The following is a 20,158-nucleotide window of genomic DNA, read 5'->3' as shown; positions in this document are numbered from 1 at the left end:
TCTCTGACCGGCTCACTCCATATGTGCCCACGCGCACGTTGAGGTCGGCTGACCTTTTGCTGCTGTGCACGCCGCGGATGCGATTCAAATCGCGGGGTGAACGAGCATTTGTGCATGCTGCCCCAAAGCTACGGAACTCATTGCCCATTGGAGTTCGGCAGGCTTCATCTCTGGCGGTTTTTAAATCTCGTTTAAAGACCCACTTTTACGCTTTAGCTTTTAGACAGTGACTCGTTATAGTGTTTTATTGTATCATTGTTTTAATGTGTTCTTAGTATTTATCATGTTTTATTTGCTTTTGATTGGGATTTTTATCTTCTGTTTTAGTTCTTTCGAATGGTTGTGCTTTGTTTTAGCCTGTGCAGCACTTTGGGCAGCTCCCATGCTGCGTTTTAAATGTGCTATATAAATAAACCATGCTATGCTATGCTATTATAATGTGTATGAGTACTGATGAATTCACTTGTTAAATCAACACATACTGATCTGTTGTAGGTATAATCTGAAATGGATCATTGCAGGAACAATATTCATTTTAAAGCCATCATTGATTAAAGCACAGATTAATAAAACATTTGATTTAAACATCTTGTTCATTCAACACATTTGATTATTTCAACTTATAAGTGGTAAAGTCACGTAGGAACGTTGAGGGGGGTGCACTGTATTTAGAGTGAGGAGGCAGGAGTCTCGCATGAGGCCTTGAGCAACGATGTTATGGCTTCTTTGGCTAGTTGCACGTCGTACGCTTGTTTTTCTTTCTCGGAGGCCAGACAGATGGTGTTTTTGTGTCTGCAAATGAAAGGTTACTTTCTGGTCAACTTGTCGGTGAAACTTTGACCACTGGTACGTTACACTAATAAAGAGCTGAATTGGTGTGTAGGAGTGAAGAGGGATGCTGGTCTACCGGCTGCTACATGTGAACCAGTAGAGAGAATATTACTGGGTTAAAATTTTCTTTAAGTAATGTGCTCCAGTATGTTTGGTTATTGATAATTAACACAGGATGGTAATCGGCTCCCAACTGTTTTTTTGACTGGATAAAGGTGGAATATTCCATCTGGATTGGGAGACTGGGATTTGCCTCAAGTGCATCTTAAGCATCTGGGTGTCGTGTTCAGGAGTGATGCTGGGATGGAGAGATTGTCTGGTGAATCAGGGCTCAATTGAAAGCTCTATTATCCCTGGAGAGCTCTAAATGTAGGTGAAACTCTTAAAAACTAGAATAAAGTGCAAAAGTCATTTTGTCATTGAACAAACTAAAATATTTCAAGTCTTTATTTGTTAATGTGATGATTATGGCTTACCATCCACCCATTTTCAGCTGCTTATGCAGCGTCGGGTCACGGGTCAGCAGCCCAAACAGTGAGGCCCAGACTTCCCTCTCCCCAGTCACTTGGGCCAGCTCCTCCACGGGAATTCCAAGGCGTTCCCTGGCCAGGTGAGAGACATAGTCCCTCCACCGTGTCCTGGGTCAACCTTTAGATCTCCTCCCAGTTGGACGTGCCTGGAAAACCTCATCAGGTTAGGAGGCATCCTAACCAGGTGCCTGAGCCACCTCAACTGGCTCCTCTCGATGTGGAGGAGCAGCAGGTCAACTCTGAGCCCCTCCTGGATGACCAAGCTTCTCACCCTATCTCTAAGTGAGAGCTCGGCCATCCTGCGGAGAAAACTGTTTTTTTTTTCCCGATTTGGCTTACAGCTTATGAATACCCCACATTCAAATTCTCAATTAAAATATTGCGAAAAGAATCAGTATTCTAGACTCTAATAAGCTAATGAATCCAAACACCTGCAAAGGGTTCCTGAGTCTTTAGATGGTCTCCCACGTTGCATCATGTTCTAATTTTCACCTGGATAGCTGCTGCTCCTCCACATCAAAGAGTATCTGCTGGGGTGGCTCAGACATCTGATCGGGATGTCTCATGTCACTTTTCTTGAGGTGTCCCCCACTAGGAGGACCCCAGAACTTGGAGTGGGTTTATATTCTGGTTTATATTCTGGTTTATATTCTGGGCTGTGTCGCTAGGGAGAGGGGTGCCTGAGTTTCCCTCCTGAACTCGTTTCCTCGGTGACCCAACCCAAGTAGCAGGAGGTTGATGGATAATATGGGAATAACTGAGAGCAAACACTTTATTGTGCTTTTGGATGTCCTTTTTTTAACTCCATGAAAGCGTAATCTTTTTGTCTTTGTGCATGACCAAGTTCAATAATAACACAATCAGGATTTAGCTCAACAGACATATTTTTTCCATGGTTTTCATGACATGGATCTAAATAGACTATCACTAGTCTTCAGACTTGAGCAGAGATGATGGAAAGACACTTTCTGTCCAACTAATTACACACCGAGTCTGAGCGGTGCCACGCTGCAGAAAACCACTGAAGTTTTCTAATTTTTGGCGCAGAGTTTCCATGAGTCAGCCCGAGTCTGTGAGGCTCCAGATGCTTCGCCGTAGCAGCCAGAGCTGCACAGCGAAGGTGGTCGTTCTCTGCTGTAATGATCTCATAAGTGAATATTTCCATCCAGTTTAACTGCTGAGGTTGGAATAATTCTGCACCTATTACAGCCAAAGAATCCCCCAAAATTGACATTTTTCTTGGCATTCCAATCAAAGAGGCAGACTCTGCTTTTTGCACACACTGTTGAAGTTTCTTGGTGCACAGCGCACAGAGCAGACCCATAAATATTTCCACCTGTCCTTATTTTTGTTTTGTTTTTTTAGCAAGGACAGTCAAGATGGAGGATTAAATATCCAAAAGCATATCCTGATTCCAGTTTCTTCAGAGAAGGCTTTGAGGTGTTAATGAGATGAATGCTGGCCGCTCATGTTGGATTGATCACACTGAGAACACTCTTTGGATTAAAAAAAAAGCACCATCTCATCATCCAAATCATTATCAGTTTGAGGTTTTGATTTAAAGTCATTTGGGAGGGATGGAAACACAGCCGCGTGTATGTTTGTGGGTGGGTACATATGAAAGCAATTATCACACATATTAGCGCACAGGGAACGTGTGTTTTCCGTAGAGCTGAAGAGGAAGCTGCTTGTTTGCAGGACATGGGATTCTAATTGCTCAGCACTTCCTCTCATCCTGTTGTTGGTGTTTTTCTTTTATAGGAAGGAAGTTACCGGGTCACTCTGGGCTGCGGCTTGCTGATTGGACAGAGCAGGATGTGCAGTCTTGGCTGTGTGAGGAAGGACTCGGAGAGCTGGTTTCTATAAAAGCCAACAAGATCCACGGACCAGAACGTAACCCGAGACAGTGGTTGAGCAGGGAATTGGTGAGGATGGAAAACTGTCTCTTATAGTGCAGTACGTACATGCACCAATGGGCACGTTGGGGTTTGGTATATTCAGGGAGGAGGTGCACTCTCAATGCTAAACTGGAAAGATAAAAACTGCTTTTCATTTGATTTGAAGATGAGAAGTTTTAGGCGTGTTTCTCTGCTTGTACAATCTCCCAGCAAGAACACCACTCGACAGGATGACCTTTTGCTCAGAAACGCAGATAATCCCTCTGACAATAAGATTAGGGCTGTCCAGTGGCACGATGGGCTCAATCTTCATGTAGCAGACAGCAAAACACAGGCAGCGACAGGACTATCCAGGAGCTAAAAGACTCCATCAAAGCCATTATCTGGTTTATGATTGCTTTAATGAACCCGAAATTCCCAGCACAGTAATAGTCAGTGTCAGAGTTCAGTGTTGCACGATTTTAGTTGTTTTCCATCAGGCGGCTGCAGAGCAGGCTCAGTTGTTTGAATTTGAGCGGATCAACATCTGAAACATGCAGGGGCCTCATTTCTAGTATTTTTGTGTAACAAAACGGGTCTGAAGCTGCACTAATCATTTTCTACACAAACTTAGTAATTTATAAAGAAAAACTTGATGGGAAAATGTGTGCTACTTTAGTGAGCAGTTTCACTGGGAAATAATTTTTTTTACTACTTACTACTTTTTGAAAGATGATCAGTCGCTCTGACGCATGCTGATTGTGAAAATGGTCTTTTACCACGATTTCCTGCATTAGTCGCCGAAAGAACAGACGTGAAGACATTAGGTGCAGAAACAGCCACACAGATCTACGTCACAGGAAAATGATCATTCATAGTCATCCATCGTGGCTCGTGATCGGAGAAGGCAATGCTGATTTTTGCAGCTAAGAGAGAGCTGTGTGCGTCTCGGTCAAGGAGGAAGCTCCACCTGCAAATGGTGTAGTCTACATGACAGAAGTTGCAATTCCTGAATGAATATTTAAACTTGTCCGTTTGATTGACCATTAGCAGATGAGACTTCAGTAACGATTTGCCTCCTTGCTCTTGGGAAGACCTTAACCTCAGCCTCACGTTAAGCGTGTTACAACTCAGAAGGCAGAGTCTAGTAGAGTTGCTCAACTGCGGTTTTCTGGCTAAAAACATCCACCAACCTTGGTTAGCTCAATTAGCTCATATCTACGTCGGCTCTGAGATTGTTGGGGGTCAGTTATCTGCCACCACCCTCACAGCCTTGCTCTCAGCTCCATGCTTGTATTTTCTAGGAATGACGAGACAAGATGGCCATTATTTCCACAGTCATTGGTCTTGGCTAGTAGAAGCTAACTGTTAGCATTAGCAACTCCACAACAGGGTAGATGTCCTTAACCCTTTGATGCATGAATTATGAAATCTTCAACCATGATTTTTGTAACATTTTTTTTCATTCGTCTTTAGGTGGGAATAAAACAAATTTCAACAAATATTTTTAGTAAATTTTTATAATTTACTAATAATTTATTACATGTCCACCTCAGTGGACAGCATGCATTCTGAACATAAAATATGTTGGCTTGAGTTACTGAAGTCCAAATGGAGGGGCTCAAATGCAATAAAGTCTTCAACAGCTGTGCTTAATAGCAAAAATAAATAAATTCTAATTTTGAATACCTGTCCACTGTAGTGACCATTATGCATCAAAGGGTTAATACTAGTTATCTGTAATTTCTTCAGCATTGCAGAACGAACGGACATTGCTGTCACTCAAACAGAGGCGAAATGTATCATGAATAATAATGACTAAAACGTTCAAACCCTGCAGACCCCTGAAGTGTGATTTACAAAGCGGGAATTGTGTGCAGCTGTGCAAACGCAGCATTTTTTTTTAGGTAAGAAAATTACTTAGCACAGGTAATTCCCTTTTTGTTTTTTATTGATGCTGAACTATTACTATAGTAGCTACCATTGTAATCCTCCACAGTGGTGTCCTCTGACCCTATAGAAGTGTATGGATGTGGAGTTGTTTTGGGGAGTGTGCCAGTTTCTCTGTAGAGTTTTATGGAGGTGAGGGTATTTCCTAAATGTTTTATTTACTGAGTTGCTGCTGCAGCTGTGCATCATCCAGGTAAATAAAACTCAAGCTGCTCCTCTCGTTTGTTTTAAAGGGCGAAGAATAAAATGCAGAGATTGCAAATGGTAACAGTCTTTTTCCCATCACTGAGTCTCAGGATGTCAATAACCTGCATTTCTACTAAAATGTCTAAAATTGGGCCAAAATGTGAAAAACATAACATTCTGTTATATGTTTAACTGCATGAGAAAATCTACCAATCACACCTCAGTTCTGCTGAAAATCCCTCATTTTCCTCCCGCTAACACCTGCCAGGAGTATATTAAGACAATCCATCCACTTGATTTTTGTTGTAACTACATCTGGTGTAAAACTTGTAAAAGATGCAAACATCCTTGTTATATTTAAGAAACAAGAACAGATGCTTAATTTCATGAAATAGCTGTTTGCTGCAATCAGAGTAAAACCTCCTCATGGCTGTTATTTTCTTTAATTAAGATCACAAAAGACGGTAAAAATCTGTGCATGCTGCTCGGTAATTTAAGGTGTGTTCTTTACCAGAGAACACCACAAAAGCATTCACAACACCACGCTTGTGTTTGTGCTGCGAAGCCTACAGTTGCAGCACAGCTCATTATTTCTTCTATGCAGTTTGGATAACTCCTCCTTGAACCGTCACCTTATCGTGGTGGAGGAGTTTGAGTGCCCTAATGATCCTAGGAGCTATGTTGTCTGGGGCACTTAGTGCCCCTGGTAGGGTCTCCCATGACAAATTGGTCTTAGGTGAAGGGTGAGACAAAGAACGGTTCAAAGGATCTTTCATGGCGGTTAAAACGAAGAGTCGGAGTACCCGGCCCGGAGGGTTACCGGGGTCCCACCCTGGAGCCAGGCCTGGGGTTGGGGCCCGTGAGCGAGCACCTGGTGGCCGGGCTTTCGCCCATGGGGCCCGGCCGGGCCCAGCCCGAACCGGATACATGGGCTCGTCCAACTGTGGACCCACCACCCGCAGGAGGAACATGAAGGGTCCGGTGCAATGCGAATCGGGTGGCAGACCAAGGCGGGAGCCTTGGCGGTCCAATCCCCGGACAAGAAAACTAGTTTTTGGGACATGGAACGTCACCTCGCTGGCGGGGAAGGAGCCGGAGCTTGTGGCAGAGGTTGAGCGGTACCGGCTAGATATAGTCGGACTCACCTCGACACATTGCATTGGCTCTGGAACCCGAGACCTGGAGAGGGGTTGGACACTCTACTTTGCTGGAGTTGCTCCGGGTGAGAGGCGGAGGGCTGGGGTTGGCTTTTTGTTAGCACCGAGACTCTCTGCCTGTGTGTTGGGGTTTACCCCGGGGGACAAGAGGGTAGCTTCCTTGCGCCTTCGGGTCGGGGAACGGGTCCTGACTGTTGTTTGTGCTTATGGGCCAAATATCAGTTCAGAGTACCCACCCTTTTTGGAGTCCCTGGGACGAGTGCTAGATAGTGCTCCATCACGGGACTCCATTGTCCTGCTGGGGGACTTCAATGCTCACGTGGGCAATGACAGCTTGACCTGGAGGGGTGTGATTGGGAGGAACGGCCCACCTAACCTGAACTCGAGTGGTGTTTCGTTATTGGACTTCTGTGCAAGCCGCAGTTTGGCCATAACGAACACCATGTTCGAACATAAGGATGCCCACCGGTACACTTGGTACCAGGGCAGCCTAGGTCACAGGTCGATGATAGATTTTGTAGTCGTATCATCTGACCTGCGGCCATATGTTTTGGACACCCGAGTGAAGAGAGGGGCGGAGCTGTCAACTGATCACCACCTGGTGGTGAGTTGGATCAGATGGCAAGGGAACATGCCGCGTAGACCTGGCAGACCCAAACGCATAGTGAGGGTCTGCTGGGAACGCCTGGCAGAAGAACCTGTCAAGACGGTCTTCAACTCCCACCTCCGGCAGAGCTTTGACCACGTCCCGAGAGCAGTGGGGGACATTGAGTCCGAGTGGGCCTTGTTCCACTCTGCGATTGTCGAGGCGGCTGTTGCTAGCTGTGGTCGTAAGGTGGCCGGTGCCAGTCGTGGTGGCAACCCCCGTACCCGCTGGTGGACACCAGAGGTTCGGGGAGCCGTCAGGCTGAAGAAGGAGGCCTACAGGGCGTGGCTGGTCTGTGGGTCTCCGGAGGCAGCAGACAGGTACCGGATAGCCAAGCGGGGTGCAGCAGTGGCAGTTGCCGAGGCAAAATCTCAGGCGTGGGAGGAGTTTGGTGAGGCCATGGAGAAAGACTATCGATCGGCTCCAAAGAGGTTCTGGCAAACTGTCCGGCGCCTCAGGAGAGGAAGGCAGCAACTCGCTCACACTGTTTACAGTGGGGATGGGGAGCTGCTGACGTCAACTGAGGCTATAGTCGGACGGTGGAAGGAATACTTTGAGGAGCTCCTCAATCCCACCAGTGCGCATTCCGAGGAGGAACCAGAGCTGGGAGGCCTGGGGATGGACTGTCCGATCTCGGGGGCAGAAGTTGCTGAGGTAGTCAAACAACTACACAGCGGCGGAGCCCCGGGGGCGGATGAGGTTCGTCCTGGGTATCTCAAGGCTATGGATGTTGTAGGGCTGTCATGGTTGACACGTCTCTACAACATTGCGTGGTCATCGGGGGCAGTTCCTAGGGAGTGGCAGACCGGGGTGGTGGTCCCCATCTTTAAGAAGGGTGACCTGAGGGTGTGTTCCAACTATAGGGGGATCACACTCCTCAGCCTCCCTGGAAAGGTCTACTCCAAGGTACTGGAGAGGAGGGTCCGATCGATAGTTGAATCTCAGATAGAGGAGGAGCAATGTGGTTTTCGTCCTGGCCGTGAAACTGTGGACCAGCTCTATACCCTTGCAAGGGCGATGGAGGGGGCATGGGAGTTTGCCCAACCAACCCACATGTGCTTTGTGGATTTGGAGAAGGCTTATGACCGTGTCCCCAGGGGCACCCTGTGGGGGACGCTCCAGGTGTATGGGGTGGGTGGCTTTCTGTTAAGGGCCATTCAGTCCCTTTACCAGAGGAGCGTGAGTTTGGTCCGCATAGCCGGTAGTAAGTCGGACCTGTTCCCAGTGAGGGCTGGACTCCGCCAGGGCTGCCCTTTGTCACCGGTTCTGTTCATCACTTTTATGGACAGAATTTCTAGACGCAGCCGTGGTGTGGAGTGTGTCGAGTTTGGTGGCAGGAGAATCTCGTCTCTGCTTTTTGCGGATGATGTGGTCCTCCTAGCTTCATCCAGCTCTGACCTTCAGCTCTTGCTGGGTAGGTTCGCGGCCGAATGTGAAGCGGCTGGGATGAGGATCAGCACCTCCAAATCTGAGACCATGGTTCTCGACCGGAAAAGGGTGGCTTGCCACCTCCGGGTCGGGGGAGAGGTCCTACCTCAAGTGGAGGAGTTTAAGTATCTCGGGGTCTTGTTCACGAGTGAGGGTAGGAGGGATCGGGAGATCGACAGGCGGATTGGTTCGGCGTCTGCAGTGATGCGGACGCTGAGCCGATCTGTCGTGGGGAAGAGGGAGCTGAGCCAGAAAGCCAGGCTCTCGATTTACCGGTCGATCTACGTCCCAATCCTCACCTATGGTCATGAGCTTTGGGTAATGACCGAAAGAACGAGATCGCGGATACAAGCGGCCGAAATGAGTTTCCTCCGTAGGGTGGCCGGGCTCAGCCTTAGAGATAGGGTGAGGAGCTCGGACATTCGGGAGGGACTCGGAGTAGAACCGCTGCTCCTCCGGATCGAAAGGAGCCAGTTGAGGTGGTTTGGGCATCTGGTCAGGATGCCTCCTGGACGCCTCCCCGGGGAGGTGTTTCGGGCATGTCCTGCCGGCAGAAGGCCCCCGGGTCGACCCAGGACACGTTGGAGAGGTTACATCTCCAATCTGGTCCGGGAACGCCTTGGGGTCCTGCCGGAGGAGCTGGTGGACAAGGCTGGGGAGAGGACGGCCTGGAGCTCCCTAGTTGGGATGCTGCCCCCGCGACCCGGACCCGGATAAGCGGAGGAAGACGAGACGAGAGACGAGAGTTTGGATAAATATGAGCATCCAAACTCCCAACACGCACGCACGCACGCACACACACGCACGCACACACACACACACACACGCACACACGCACGCACACACGCACACACACACACACACACACGCACGCACGCACGCACGCACACACACACACACACACACACACACACACAGAAAATGACATTTCAGTAAGTTTTATGATATATTCATGTTTGAGCAGAGTCAACCCCGAATCAAATGATCAATCTAAATGTAAAGTGGATGGTAGAGCTGTTGTGATGAAGGATGCAGGAGTGTATGGAAGCCCTAAACCAGGCGTTACAAAGGTAAAATGAGACTTTTCAAACCAGCAGCCGTTTATGAGCTGAATCAGGGAGCCTGAAGGGGTCGGCGAGTTTCCTTCTGACGACGTTTCCACCTGATTGAATGATTTTTTTCTCCAGTTGGTTCAAACTTGATGCTCTGACGGGAGCTCTTTTTTTTTCTTTCCATTTAAACCAATTAAGACCCCAGGCAGCCTTTGGCCTTTTTGAATCACTTCTTTACAGGTTAACAGGTTCAAAATAACAAGGTCCAATAATGACGTGCACCTGCTTTTTGCTCTCCGCCTCTAATTTCTGCCATAAATAAGTGCAAGGTAATGTTGGATTCTCCGTATTCGCTGCGGTGAGGGAAATAATCGGTTCTCCGCTTTCGGAGGTGAATGTGGAAATCTGTTTAGCTGGTTGGGGGCGGATGTTTCATTTAAAGTTGATTTAATCTCTGAGAACCCAGTTTTTGAGCACACTCAGCAACACACAAAGGGTTGGTCAAACTAGATGTAAATTGATTAATTTATAAGCATGAGCATCTCTGAGCAGTTGTCCTTGGTAGGTTTAATGAAGGATTTGTAATTTTCAGTGGTGGTTTAATCTGTTCAAGTCTGCAAGACAAGAACGGATTTTAGGATTGATAGAAAAACAAATAAAACATCAGTCAGAGAGAAGCTCCCGCAGGAAGATTGATCTGCATCAGCAGCTGTGCTCAGCTATTCCCACCAAACTCAGCTCAAATGTTTGTAATTCAGCATTTAAAGCTTGGATCCTACATGTTTATAATCACGTGGAAAGGCTTAATTCAAATAGGACTCAGATCCTAGGACAATTGATGCAAACTTTCAAGAAATCTGCATACAATGGTTTTTAGTATAATAAATTCAATGTTTCATAACAATACTTTAAATATGAGCACAATCTAAATACTCCTCAGATCCATAATGGACCACCTTCATTTTTTATGTCTGACACCATTAGTCAATGGGCTTTTTTTCAAAATTGTTTTAAGTGGGGGATTATCTTTTGTGTCGGCAGCCTAGGCCTGTTTTTAAATACTAAAGTTAACTGAAAAAAGCGTTTTTACTGTCATATTTGAAATATGTTTGGTCACTCTGGGTCAAGCAGCTAAAATAATCTTCTACCCGTGTTTCCTGCATAAGCCGCTGATAGAAAACGGACGGTGAAATGCTCTGATCAGAAAACGCTACTGAATAAAATACTTTAATTATAGATTCACTAGGATACATACAATAAAGTTTATCTCTCACCAAATAGAATATTTACTAAGAAATAATAATGTAACCATAGAAACATTACTTGGTATATGTGGTGGTGGTGGTGTTTGTGGGTGTGTGTGTGGGGGTGTGGGGGTGTGTGTGTGTGTGGGGGTGGGGGGTGCTCTATCTTCTCGATCCCCAGTAAGTCGTGGAGGATGGCTGCTTATACTGAGCCAGGATCCTCTGGAGGTTTCTTCCTGTTAAAAGGGAGTTTTCCTCTCCACTGTCGCTAAATGCTTGCTTAGTATGAGGATTGCTGTAAAGTCACTGACACATTTTGCTGGGTTCCTTATATAGGAAACTTTTTTCTGATTGTCTTAATGAACTGCCCTGTATTGTAATGTTTACTAAGTGAAGTGCCCTGAGACGACTCTTATAGTGATTTGGCGCTATATAAATAAACTTGAATTGAATCGAAAAGTCCCACAGATCTACGTCAAATTAGCCTTCATGGACTCCCCCATCTTGGCTGATGGTGATTTTGCATCCAGGAGAGAGCAGAGCACGTCTTGACTAATAGAAGCTAACCGTTAGCATTAGCAACTCCACCACACAGCAGAACTCCTTCAGGCTTGTGTTATTTGTGGAGATAAAACATCAGTGTTGCAGAGCAAATTGAGTTACTGGTAGAGTCAAGTTGCTGTTAGCCAATCAGAGGTGAGATGTCCGAATATCAGGAAATAGGACTCTAAAACCTGCCGTCTTCTGCTCTCCTCTCCTCTGGCTCACTTTTAGATCTTGAAACGGGAGCGCCAGAGCTTTTTCCTCACAGAGAAAAACTCATATGGCATTAATTTATTCAAATGTTGAAATTAAAATTGGTGAACTTGGTATTAAACCATGCAGAAGAAAGACTTTGCAGACTGATATTTAATGTACAACTTGTAACAAACCCCTCTAGACAGGCAGACTAAAATATCTCAGAGTGCACCACATATCTGCAGCTGTTCTGAAACCTGCTCCTCTGTGGCTCAGCCATTCTACAGACGCAACTAATCATGTGCAGCCCTTAAGGTCACCCCTCCCTTTTAGCTGCTGGGAAACATTTGCTGCTGATGACAAATAGAAAGGGTACCGTCAGCAGGTGGAGGCATGCAGCCGGGTGCAGAAAGATGCTCCTCTTTTTGGACCTGTGGGAGTTTTATTCTCCTGTAGAATAAATGGAGATGTTCACTCGATTGATTTGTGAAGCCATCGCACAACAAAATGCCTCGCTCTTAGTGAGTCAGCACAGATTGATGGAGCGAGGATTTATTCCTGCTTTTGTTTCTGTTAGAACAAGGTCAGCAAGATGGGCTCTGTGCTCGTGATGATTTACACGCTAATAAATCAGAACTGCAATGGTTTTGAATGGAAATGCTACTGAATAAAACACTGAGTTGTGATTTCTCAGAGTTTGTGGGCCTCCGTGGTCTGAGGAAAATCGAAGCCCTGAAAGACCCCAGATGAGTTTGTGTCCGATCACCTGAGAGCAGATGAAGGAGCTGCAGGTTGGTTAATGTTGAAACACCTTTACCTCCAGTGCCTACCTCAGAGGCGAACACATGAATCACCGGTGTGTAAAAAATGTTTTGTGCTCCACAGAGAATCTATAGGGCTGGATGACAAACCTGCCCCTGCAGATGACTTCACTCCTAACAGATCCATTAAGATGGCAATAACCCGATGGAGGACAAACCAGTAGCAAAGTAAGTTTTTGTTTTCCCAGTCTGCAGACTGACTGATCTAGTTAAATTTCTTTATATGCACTGAGTCACATTTAAAAACACTTGTTAACTGGCTAACTAGTCAGTTATGATGCGTTATATTGTTTCCATGCAAGAGCAGCCCACACCAGCTAGATTAGGCTTTTCTAGTTAAACTAAAACGGAGCTTTTAATTATGGATGTCCAATATTGTCAGCAGATATTGGCATTATTATTGTTTTTTCATGTTTTAATAACCCATACCATGCACTAATTATACACAAAAGCCTTCAAATAGGTGTCCTCTCACTCCAAATGTCAAAACATTATCAATACAAAGTTTAGCTGGTGAGATATTTTTGTCTGGCACAACAGACATAAGTCAGACAAACTATTGTCATATTTTGCATTAATCATTTAAAGCTTAAAGGTGCACTAAGTAAGAATTTTACAGTGAAATGGTCATAAAACAGTCTAATGGCTCAGTCATGTTGGAAAAAATCCTGTCGGGCGGATGGAGGCCAGTGCTCCTTTAAAAGGCTGAAGAGGGACATACAGGGAGTGCAGAATTATTAGGCAAGTTGTATTTTTGAGGAATAATTTTATTATTGAACAACAACCATGTTCTCAGTGAACCCAAACAACTCATTAATATCAAAGCTGAATGTTTTTGGAAGTAGTTTTTAGTTTTAGCTATTTTAGGGGGATATCTGTGTGTGCAGGTGACTATTACTGTGCGTAATTATTAGGCAACTTAGGCCTAGTCCACACGTAGCCGGGTTTTTAAAAAAAACGAATATCCACCCCTCCAAAAACTTGCATCCACACCACCTCGTTTAAAAATAAAACTCTGTCCACACGTACCCGGATAAATACGTTGTTAAGGACATGCCAGACCTGTAGGCGGCAGTACTTCCCCCGTTCTTAACCTCGTCCTTCGTCTGTGGTCTTCCGCAAGGAGCAGTAATTCCGCTTGCAAAAACAAACAAGCAAAAAGCGCTTGGACAATTGATAAAGCGAGCGCAGCTCTGAGGGCATCCATGCTGTCGGCTAGTGTAAACACAGGTCGCACACGTGATGTCAGCATTTTTTTGTCGCGGAAAGTGACGTTGCGGACCTTAAAACTCCGGTTTTGTCCGTCCACACGCAGACACCCAAAACAGAGAAAACGCAGATCTTCACTTTGGCCGGAGTTTTTAAAAGATCCGTTTTCATGTGGATGACAGGCCAAAACGTAGAAAAATATCTACGTTTTGGCAGATCCCCAGCTACGTGTGGACAGGGCCTTAACAAAAAACAAATATATACCCATTTCAATTGTTCATTTTTACCAGTGAAACCAACATAACATCTCCACATTCACAAATGTACATTTCTGACATCAAAAACAATACAAAAACAAATCAGCGACCAATATAGCCACCTTTCTTTGCAAGGACACTCAAAAGCCTGCCATCCATGGATTCTGTCAGTGTTTTGATCTGTTCACCATCAATATTGCGTGCAGTAGCAACCACAGCCTCCCAGACACGGTTCAGAGAGGTGTACCGTTTTCCCTCCTTGTAAATCTCACATTTGATGATGGACCACAGGTTCTCAGTGGGGTTCAGATCAGGTGAACAAGGAGGCCATGTCATTAGTTTTTCTTCTTTTATACCCTTTCTTGCCAGCCACGCTGTGGAGTACTTGGACGCGTGTGATGGAGCGTTGTCCTGCATGAAAATCATGTTTTTCTTGAAGGATGCAGACTTCTTCCTGTACCACTGCTTGAAGAAGGTGTCGTCCAGAAACTGGCAGTAGGACTGAGAGTTGAGCTTGACTCCATCCTCAACCCGAAAAGGCCCCACAAGCACATCTTTGATGATACCAGCCCAAACCAGTACTCCTCCTCCACCTTGCTGGTGTCTGAGTCGGACTGGAGCTCTCTGCCCTTTACCAATCCAGCCACGGGCCCATCCATCTGGCCCATCAAGACTCACTCTCATCTCATCAGTCCATAAAACCTTAGAAAACTCAGTCTTGAGATATTTCTTGGCCCAGTCTTGACGTTTCAGCTTGTGTGTCTTGTTCAGTGGAGGTCGTCTTTCAGCCTTTCTTACTTTGGCCATGTCTCTGAGTATTGCACACCTTGTGCTTTTGGGCACTCCAGTGATGTTGCAGCTCTGAAATATGGCCAAACTGGTGGCAAGTGGCATCTTGGCAGCTGCACGCTTGACTTTTCTCACTTCATGGGCAGTTATTTTGCACCTTGGTTTGTCCACACGCTTCTTGCAACCCTGTTAACTATTTTGAATGAAACGCTTGATTGTTCGATGATCACGCTTCAGAAGCTTTGCAATTTTAAGACTGCTGCATCCCTCTGCAAGATATCTCACTATTTTTGACTTTTCTGAGCCTGTCAAGTCCTTCTTTTGACCCATTTTGCCAAAGGAAAGGAAGTTTCCTAATAATTATGCACACCTGATATAGGGTGTTGATGTCATTAGACCACACCCCTTCTCATTACAGAGATGCACGTCACCTAATATGCTTAATAGGTAGTAGGCTTTCGAGCCTATACAGCTTGGAGTAAGACAACATGCATGAAGAGGATGATGTGGACAAAATACTCATTTGCCTAATAATTCTGCACTCCCTGTAGTCTTTGTTTGCAATATGTGAGTCCACAGGGTTGCCAAGTCTGTGCTGGTATTTGTAATTCAACACTGGTCAGTAAAAATATCCAGAGTTGTGGAAAGCATGTTAACCAGTTAAAGGAGCAGCCTGTAAATTGTTACTTGTAACTCTTAGAAGTCCCTGCATCTTTGTTTGACTTTGATATCAGCTAAAGTGGCAGTGTGTAGTTTCCTGGCACTAGGGGGCAGTACATACATTCATTTCAGGGTAGTTTTACACCAAATTGGTGTGACTGTTGCTAGTTAAAAACATATAATGTATATTGCAGTAAATGTTACCTGTGGAGCAGAAAGCATGTGACCTTGGCGTGACTCCTCACTTTGATGGTCCTTCAGTTAATTCCATCAAGAGAATACAATGCTGATTGTAGTTTTCTGGTCAATGACATCAAACTACGGCAATACCCCTTGACCTAATATATTGCATCTCTTTCACATAAGTTTTGGAAAGAGTTTTGCATTTTTGTTATTAAATTACTGTTAGAAAGAAAACTACCTTTTTATATAGTGCTTCTCAAGATAAAAATAAGAGCAGAATAAAGAGTGATGACAAGGTCAAGGCTTGAACAAGTGAGCTTTTTGAAGACCACGTTTTGAACGTGGTAACAAAACTTCTGTAAGTTGCACATTCACCCAATTATCTAGTGTGACGTCAGACAGGCACAGCACCCTGGGCCAGCCAGAAGGAAACATGGCGTCCCCAGAGCCTTAGACCCGCGTCCTATGTACCGTATTGACCCGAATATAGGACAAGGGTTTTTTCATTGAAAATAATTACAAAATTTGGGGTTGTCTTATAATCTGGGTCTAACCATTCACACGACCATGCTATTTGTCTGGGGTCATTACACGCCCGTAACAGCAGAGGGTGCCAGGCTGTACGTTTTCAACAGGAGAAAGAGGTCTGGGGCAAGTGAAGAAGCTATAAAGCAGAGCTATGTAAATTTTAAGATGACGGTGGACAATTCAGCAGAGGCATCAAACATTGCAAGCATGCCTTGGATGAACGCAGGGATGACGTTCACTGGGAGGAGCCAGCAGGTGTAGCGATCTGATGGTACACGGGACGCAGCAGCATGAGTACAGCGAGGCAGAGGACATCTGTGAATAAAAGCCTCATTTGACTTTGATTTCACATATCAGCAAAGTTCTGACAGTTTGCATTAAAATAGTATTTTTGCTCAGTATTTGCTCTCAAATTTACAATAAAAATAATTTAAAATGTTACTTTTGGGGGGGGGGGGTTCATCTTATAATCGAGGTTGTCTTATATTCATGTCAATACAGTACTTTAGGCCCAATTTTTATGGTTCTATGTTACAAAGCTGCCAATATTTTTCAACATTTCCAGAGATTGAAAGTAAAATACACACTGCCACTTTAAAGAAGGCTAGAGGCTAACAATGAGCTAACAATGCTAATGATTAATTAGAGGCAAATTATCTTGGGACTGCTTTTTATTCCAATTACCAGCAACTCAATTTTACAATGAAATCTACTTGTGTAATTGTGCATGACTCTAGAATATCGTGGCGCTGAGCCGTAGATAGCAAATGCCAAGAAGCTCACTAATCAGAGAGGGAGGGGCTAAGACTGTACTTCTATTGTGATAAATGGGCTGCAGTAACCAAATCTGACCACAAGATGTCATTCTTACTTTATGCACCTTTAGGATGAGTAGATGTCATTGTCTGAATGCTGTTAAGCATTCAAACTATTGTTTTCCTCTTTTCTTCTTATTCTGCTTCCGTACACTTTTTGAACCTCTTCTTCTCCTTCAAATTTTGAGCTATTTCAACAATTTTATATCAAAACGTTCAGCTCATTTTGACAGTTGTGCTTAATTTCAGCTTCGCTTCAGCTCACAGTTTCAGCTATCCAGCATTCAAACAGCATTTGTGCAATAAATGCAATTTTTCTAGTTTGTTACTGGTTTAGACTTTAACGATATCAGTTAAAGCATGACAAAGATTTATTTTAATTTTTACTCTCACTGTAGTTACATTTGAAGCCATGGAAGTCGTTGTTTCTCACCCGTAACACACAGGTTCACTAGTAAAACATTGTTTTTGAGTCGGTAGAGAAAAAAAACTCTGACAGTAAATTTTCTCCTCAGTGGGTCTTTACTTCTGTCTTCCATGGTAACTATGGCAGTAATGTTCAATTACAGTATCACAGCTAATAAAGCTCACAATACTGAAAACATGGCAACAATTGTTTAATAGATACTTTTTAAACTCCTTAATATAAACTGCAATTGTAGCATGCGCTGACGTCTCATTACTGAGAATCATAAAATGTCTTAGCTGTGCAAAAATAACTATATAAAATATATTGCTTTTACAATTGACCAAGGCATTGGCACTGTGAATAAATTAACTAGACAGCAACAAGCAGATACAGAAAAAGGGGATTCAGTGTTAATGGTGATTTATAGAATGTACAAATAGATTTAACAAATGTTTTAACACCATTTTAACAACATTGTGCCTAACACTCAAAATACACAAGCCAGAACACTTTTAACATAGACCTTCACTGGAAAATGAACATATTTATATCATATAGACAACATGAGGATCTATAACATCCTTCATAAATCACAGGAATGCCCGTTCCTCAGACGTTTCAGGATTTAATCAGACAGCTTCACTTTTAGCACACAATGCAGCGTTGTAGTTTTACAGTAGCGTTTAATTACAATCTATTCTATCTGTAATTTTGGCAGAGCTTTAACTATATTTGCAGCTTCTTTCAATATTCAAGTATTTCCAGATCGAACTGCGTGCCTAAGACAATTTTTTTTACAGAAGTCTGCAGAAACTTCTAGGATTTAATTTAAAAAAATTCTATAAATGTAATTATCAGTAGAAAATGTCCAAGGCAAAGTGTGCAAACGGTGAAGATGTCTGAAACCCTTCTGAAACCATTTTTCTCCCCCTCTGCACCATAGAACACCGTTCAAACTGGAGTTTCCATTTATGCTAAAGCTGTAAATGTTATGCACTCATACATCCATGTCCTGTGTGCAGTCTTTGCTGTCGTTGACCGGACTTGTACTATACGTGTGCACGGAGCTCCATCAGAGCAGCGGACATGTTGTCGTGTAACAGAAGCTGACGGCACTCAACGGCAGATTGAGAGGAATGAAATCTGGAGCTTTCAGCGCGCTGCTCTCGTTGCGTGTGGACTCAAACAGCTTGCAAACTTTTTCAGAGGCTTGAAAGTGAGACTGGAATCAGACTGGTTTACAAACTAAACGTGCACCAGTCCTGCTAGTGACTGTGCGTTGTGGACAGCCAGACAGATTTTACACATCTCTACACATTCGACTCTATAAACGATCGCTTTGGTTTCATAGAAGCTACGTGAATGGCGGGATTATCTCGGACTAGACCAGACTGCTTGGACAATGCCAGCACCGGCTTGGACTCTTTATAACAGTTGGCCGACTGGCAGAACTTTTCTGAAAGTTCCTTGGCATGCGTGCCATTTTGTTGTAAGTTATTCATTGCCATGACGCCCTGTGGTGGTGGAAGTTTGTGTTGGTCGTGGTATTTGCTGTCGACCTGCTGTAAGCCCATTGCTGACATGTTGTGGCCCACCGGGCCGTCAGAAGAGTGGCTCAGCCAGTTGCGACTGGCGACCTGAAGGCTGGGATGATGCTGCGCCTGCTGTGTTGGAATCTGCTGAAAGCGTGCAGTCTTGTCTGTGACGCCCATGAAAGGTCTGGGTTTATATTCTGCAGCAGAGCCAGCCTGCTGGCTGTGCTTGGTTTTGTCTGGGATCTTGGAGCGGACATCCGGTCCCAGCTTGCTGCTGTCTGATAGGCTGCTGCTGGACGCCAGGCTGCTGGTGGAACTGGACACACGCATGCTGCTGGTGCTTCCTCTCTGAGATCCTGCAGCACCACACATCCCTTCCTTCCCAGGATCAGAATGGTTCCCTGCGCCAGAGATCAGCCCATCCAGAGAAGAAGCAGAGTGGGCAGACGGCCGGTCCTGACCCAGACCTTTAAAGGTGCTGCAGGACGAGTAGGAACCCTGGGTCTCGCGGTCACAACTTTGACTAATGGCTGTGGATGGGGCTGCCAGTAACACACGGTTGTCATACAAAGACTCTTCAGGTGGGGGGGGCAGGGGGCTGATGTCAATACCTGGACCCGGTTTCAGTGCACTGGACATGCGCCGGCTTGGTAAAGGGCTGGACGGTGCATACTGAGCTTTAGTCCCAGGACATCGGCCCGATACAGTGTGCGTGGAGCTCATGTGCTGATTGGTCTTCACGATCTGAGCCTGCTTGCTTGGCTGCAGGACCAGAGCCTGTTGGGCGAGCGCCTCCCGGTGCTCTCGAGGGTACCTGTGTGGAGGGAGTCTGCTGGGGCCTGGAGGGGAGCTGGAGCTCAGGCTTTGATTCGGATGTCCTAGGCAGTTGTTGACAGCTGCTGAATCACCGGGTGAGGCTCTGTTAAAGTAACTGTTCTGAGAGCAGCAAGCTTCATCTGTTCTATCATGCTTTAAGGCAACCAGCTCCTCATCTTCCTCCTCCTCTTCCTCCAGAATGCTTCTATGGCCTTCCATGGTTCGTGCAAGGCTGTGCTGTGAGAAGTCTTCCTGGCCTTCATCCTGCTCCTGGTCAGATTCCTGCTCTCCAGACGCCTGACTGGAAGCAGCTGCAGCTCCGGAGAAGCTTCCTTTGGTCTGAGTTCTCTGCATCTGCTTGCACTCCTCCTCCACTCGAGCCAGCAAGCGACGGATCTCCCGGTTATTGGGGCAAAGCTTGGCCGCTTCATGTAGGTCAGTCAGAGCCGCTGTAAACTGCCTGCAAAGAGGAGAGACGTCATCAGACGCACGACACG

General features: G+C 45.3%; 1 protein-coding gene and 1 long non-coding RNA gene across 6 annotated transcripts in view; one reads left to right on the top strand and one right to left on the bottom strand.

Moving 5' to 3' along the window:
• The first annotated feature begins 3,169 nt into the window (after positions 1 to 3,169).
• Positions 3,170 to 12,646, top strand: LOC139062622 (uncharacterized). Its single transcript, XR_011516183.1, has 3 exons — positions 3,170 to 3,286; positions 12,334 to 12,430; positions 12,525 to 12,646. It is a non-coding gene; the product is annotated as an uncharacterized lncRNA (long non-coding RNA).
• Positions 12,647 to 17,890: 5,244 nt separating this feature from the next.
• tanc1b (tetratricopeptide repeat, ankyrin repeat and coiled-coil containing 1b) overlaps positions 17,891 to 20,158 on the bottom strand; it is a 143,998-nt gene continuing 141,730 nt past the window's right edge. For all 5 annotated transcript variants that reach the window (XM_015966599.3, XM_015966600.3, XM_015966602.3 and 2 more), the window contains one exon: positions 17,891 to 20,121. In XM_015966599.3, coding sequence (XP_015822085.1) covers positions 18,621 to 20,121 — 1,501 coding nt within the window. In that variant the 3' untranslated portion in view covers positions 17,891 to 18,620. The remainder of the gene's footprint in view (positions 20,122 to 20,158) is intronic.

This window comes from Nothobranchius furzeri, chromosome 14 (genome assembly GCF_043380555.1).
Source record: "Nothobranchius furzeri strain GRZ-AD chromosome 14, NfurGRZ-RIMD1, whole genome shotgun sequence".
Taxonomy (NCBI): Eukaryota; Metazoa; Chordata; class Actinopteri; order Cyprinodontiformes; family Nothobranchiidae; genus Nothobranchius; species Nothobranchius furzeri.
The sequence above is the reverse complement of the archived record's forward strand: the minus strand, read 5'-3'. Positions and strand labels throughout refer to the sequence as shown.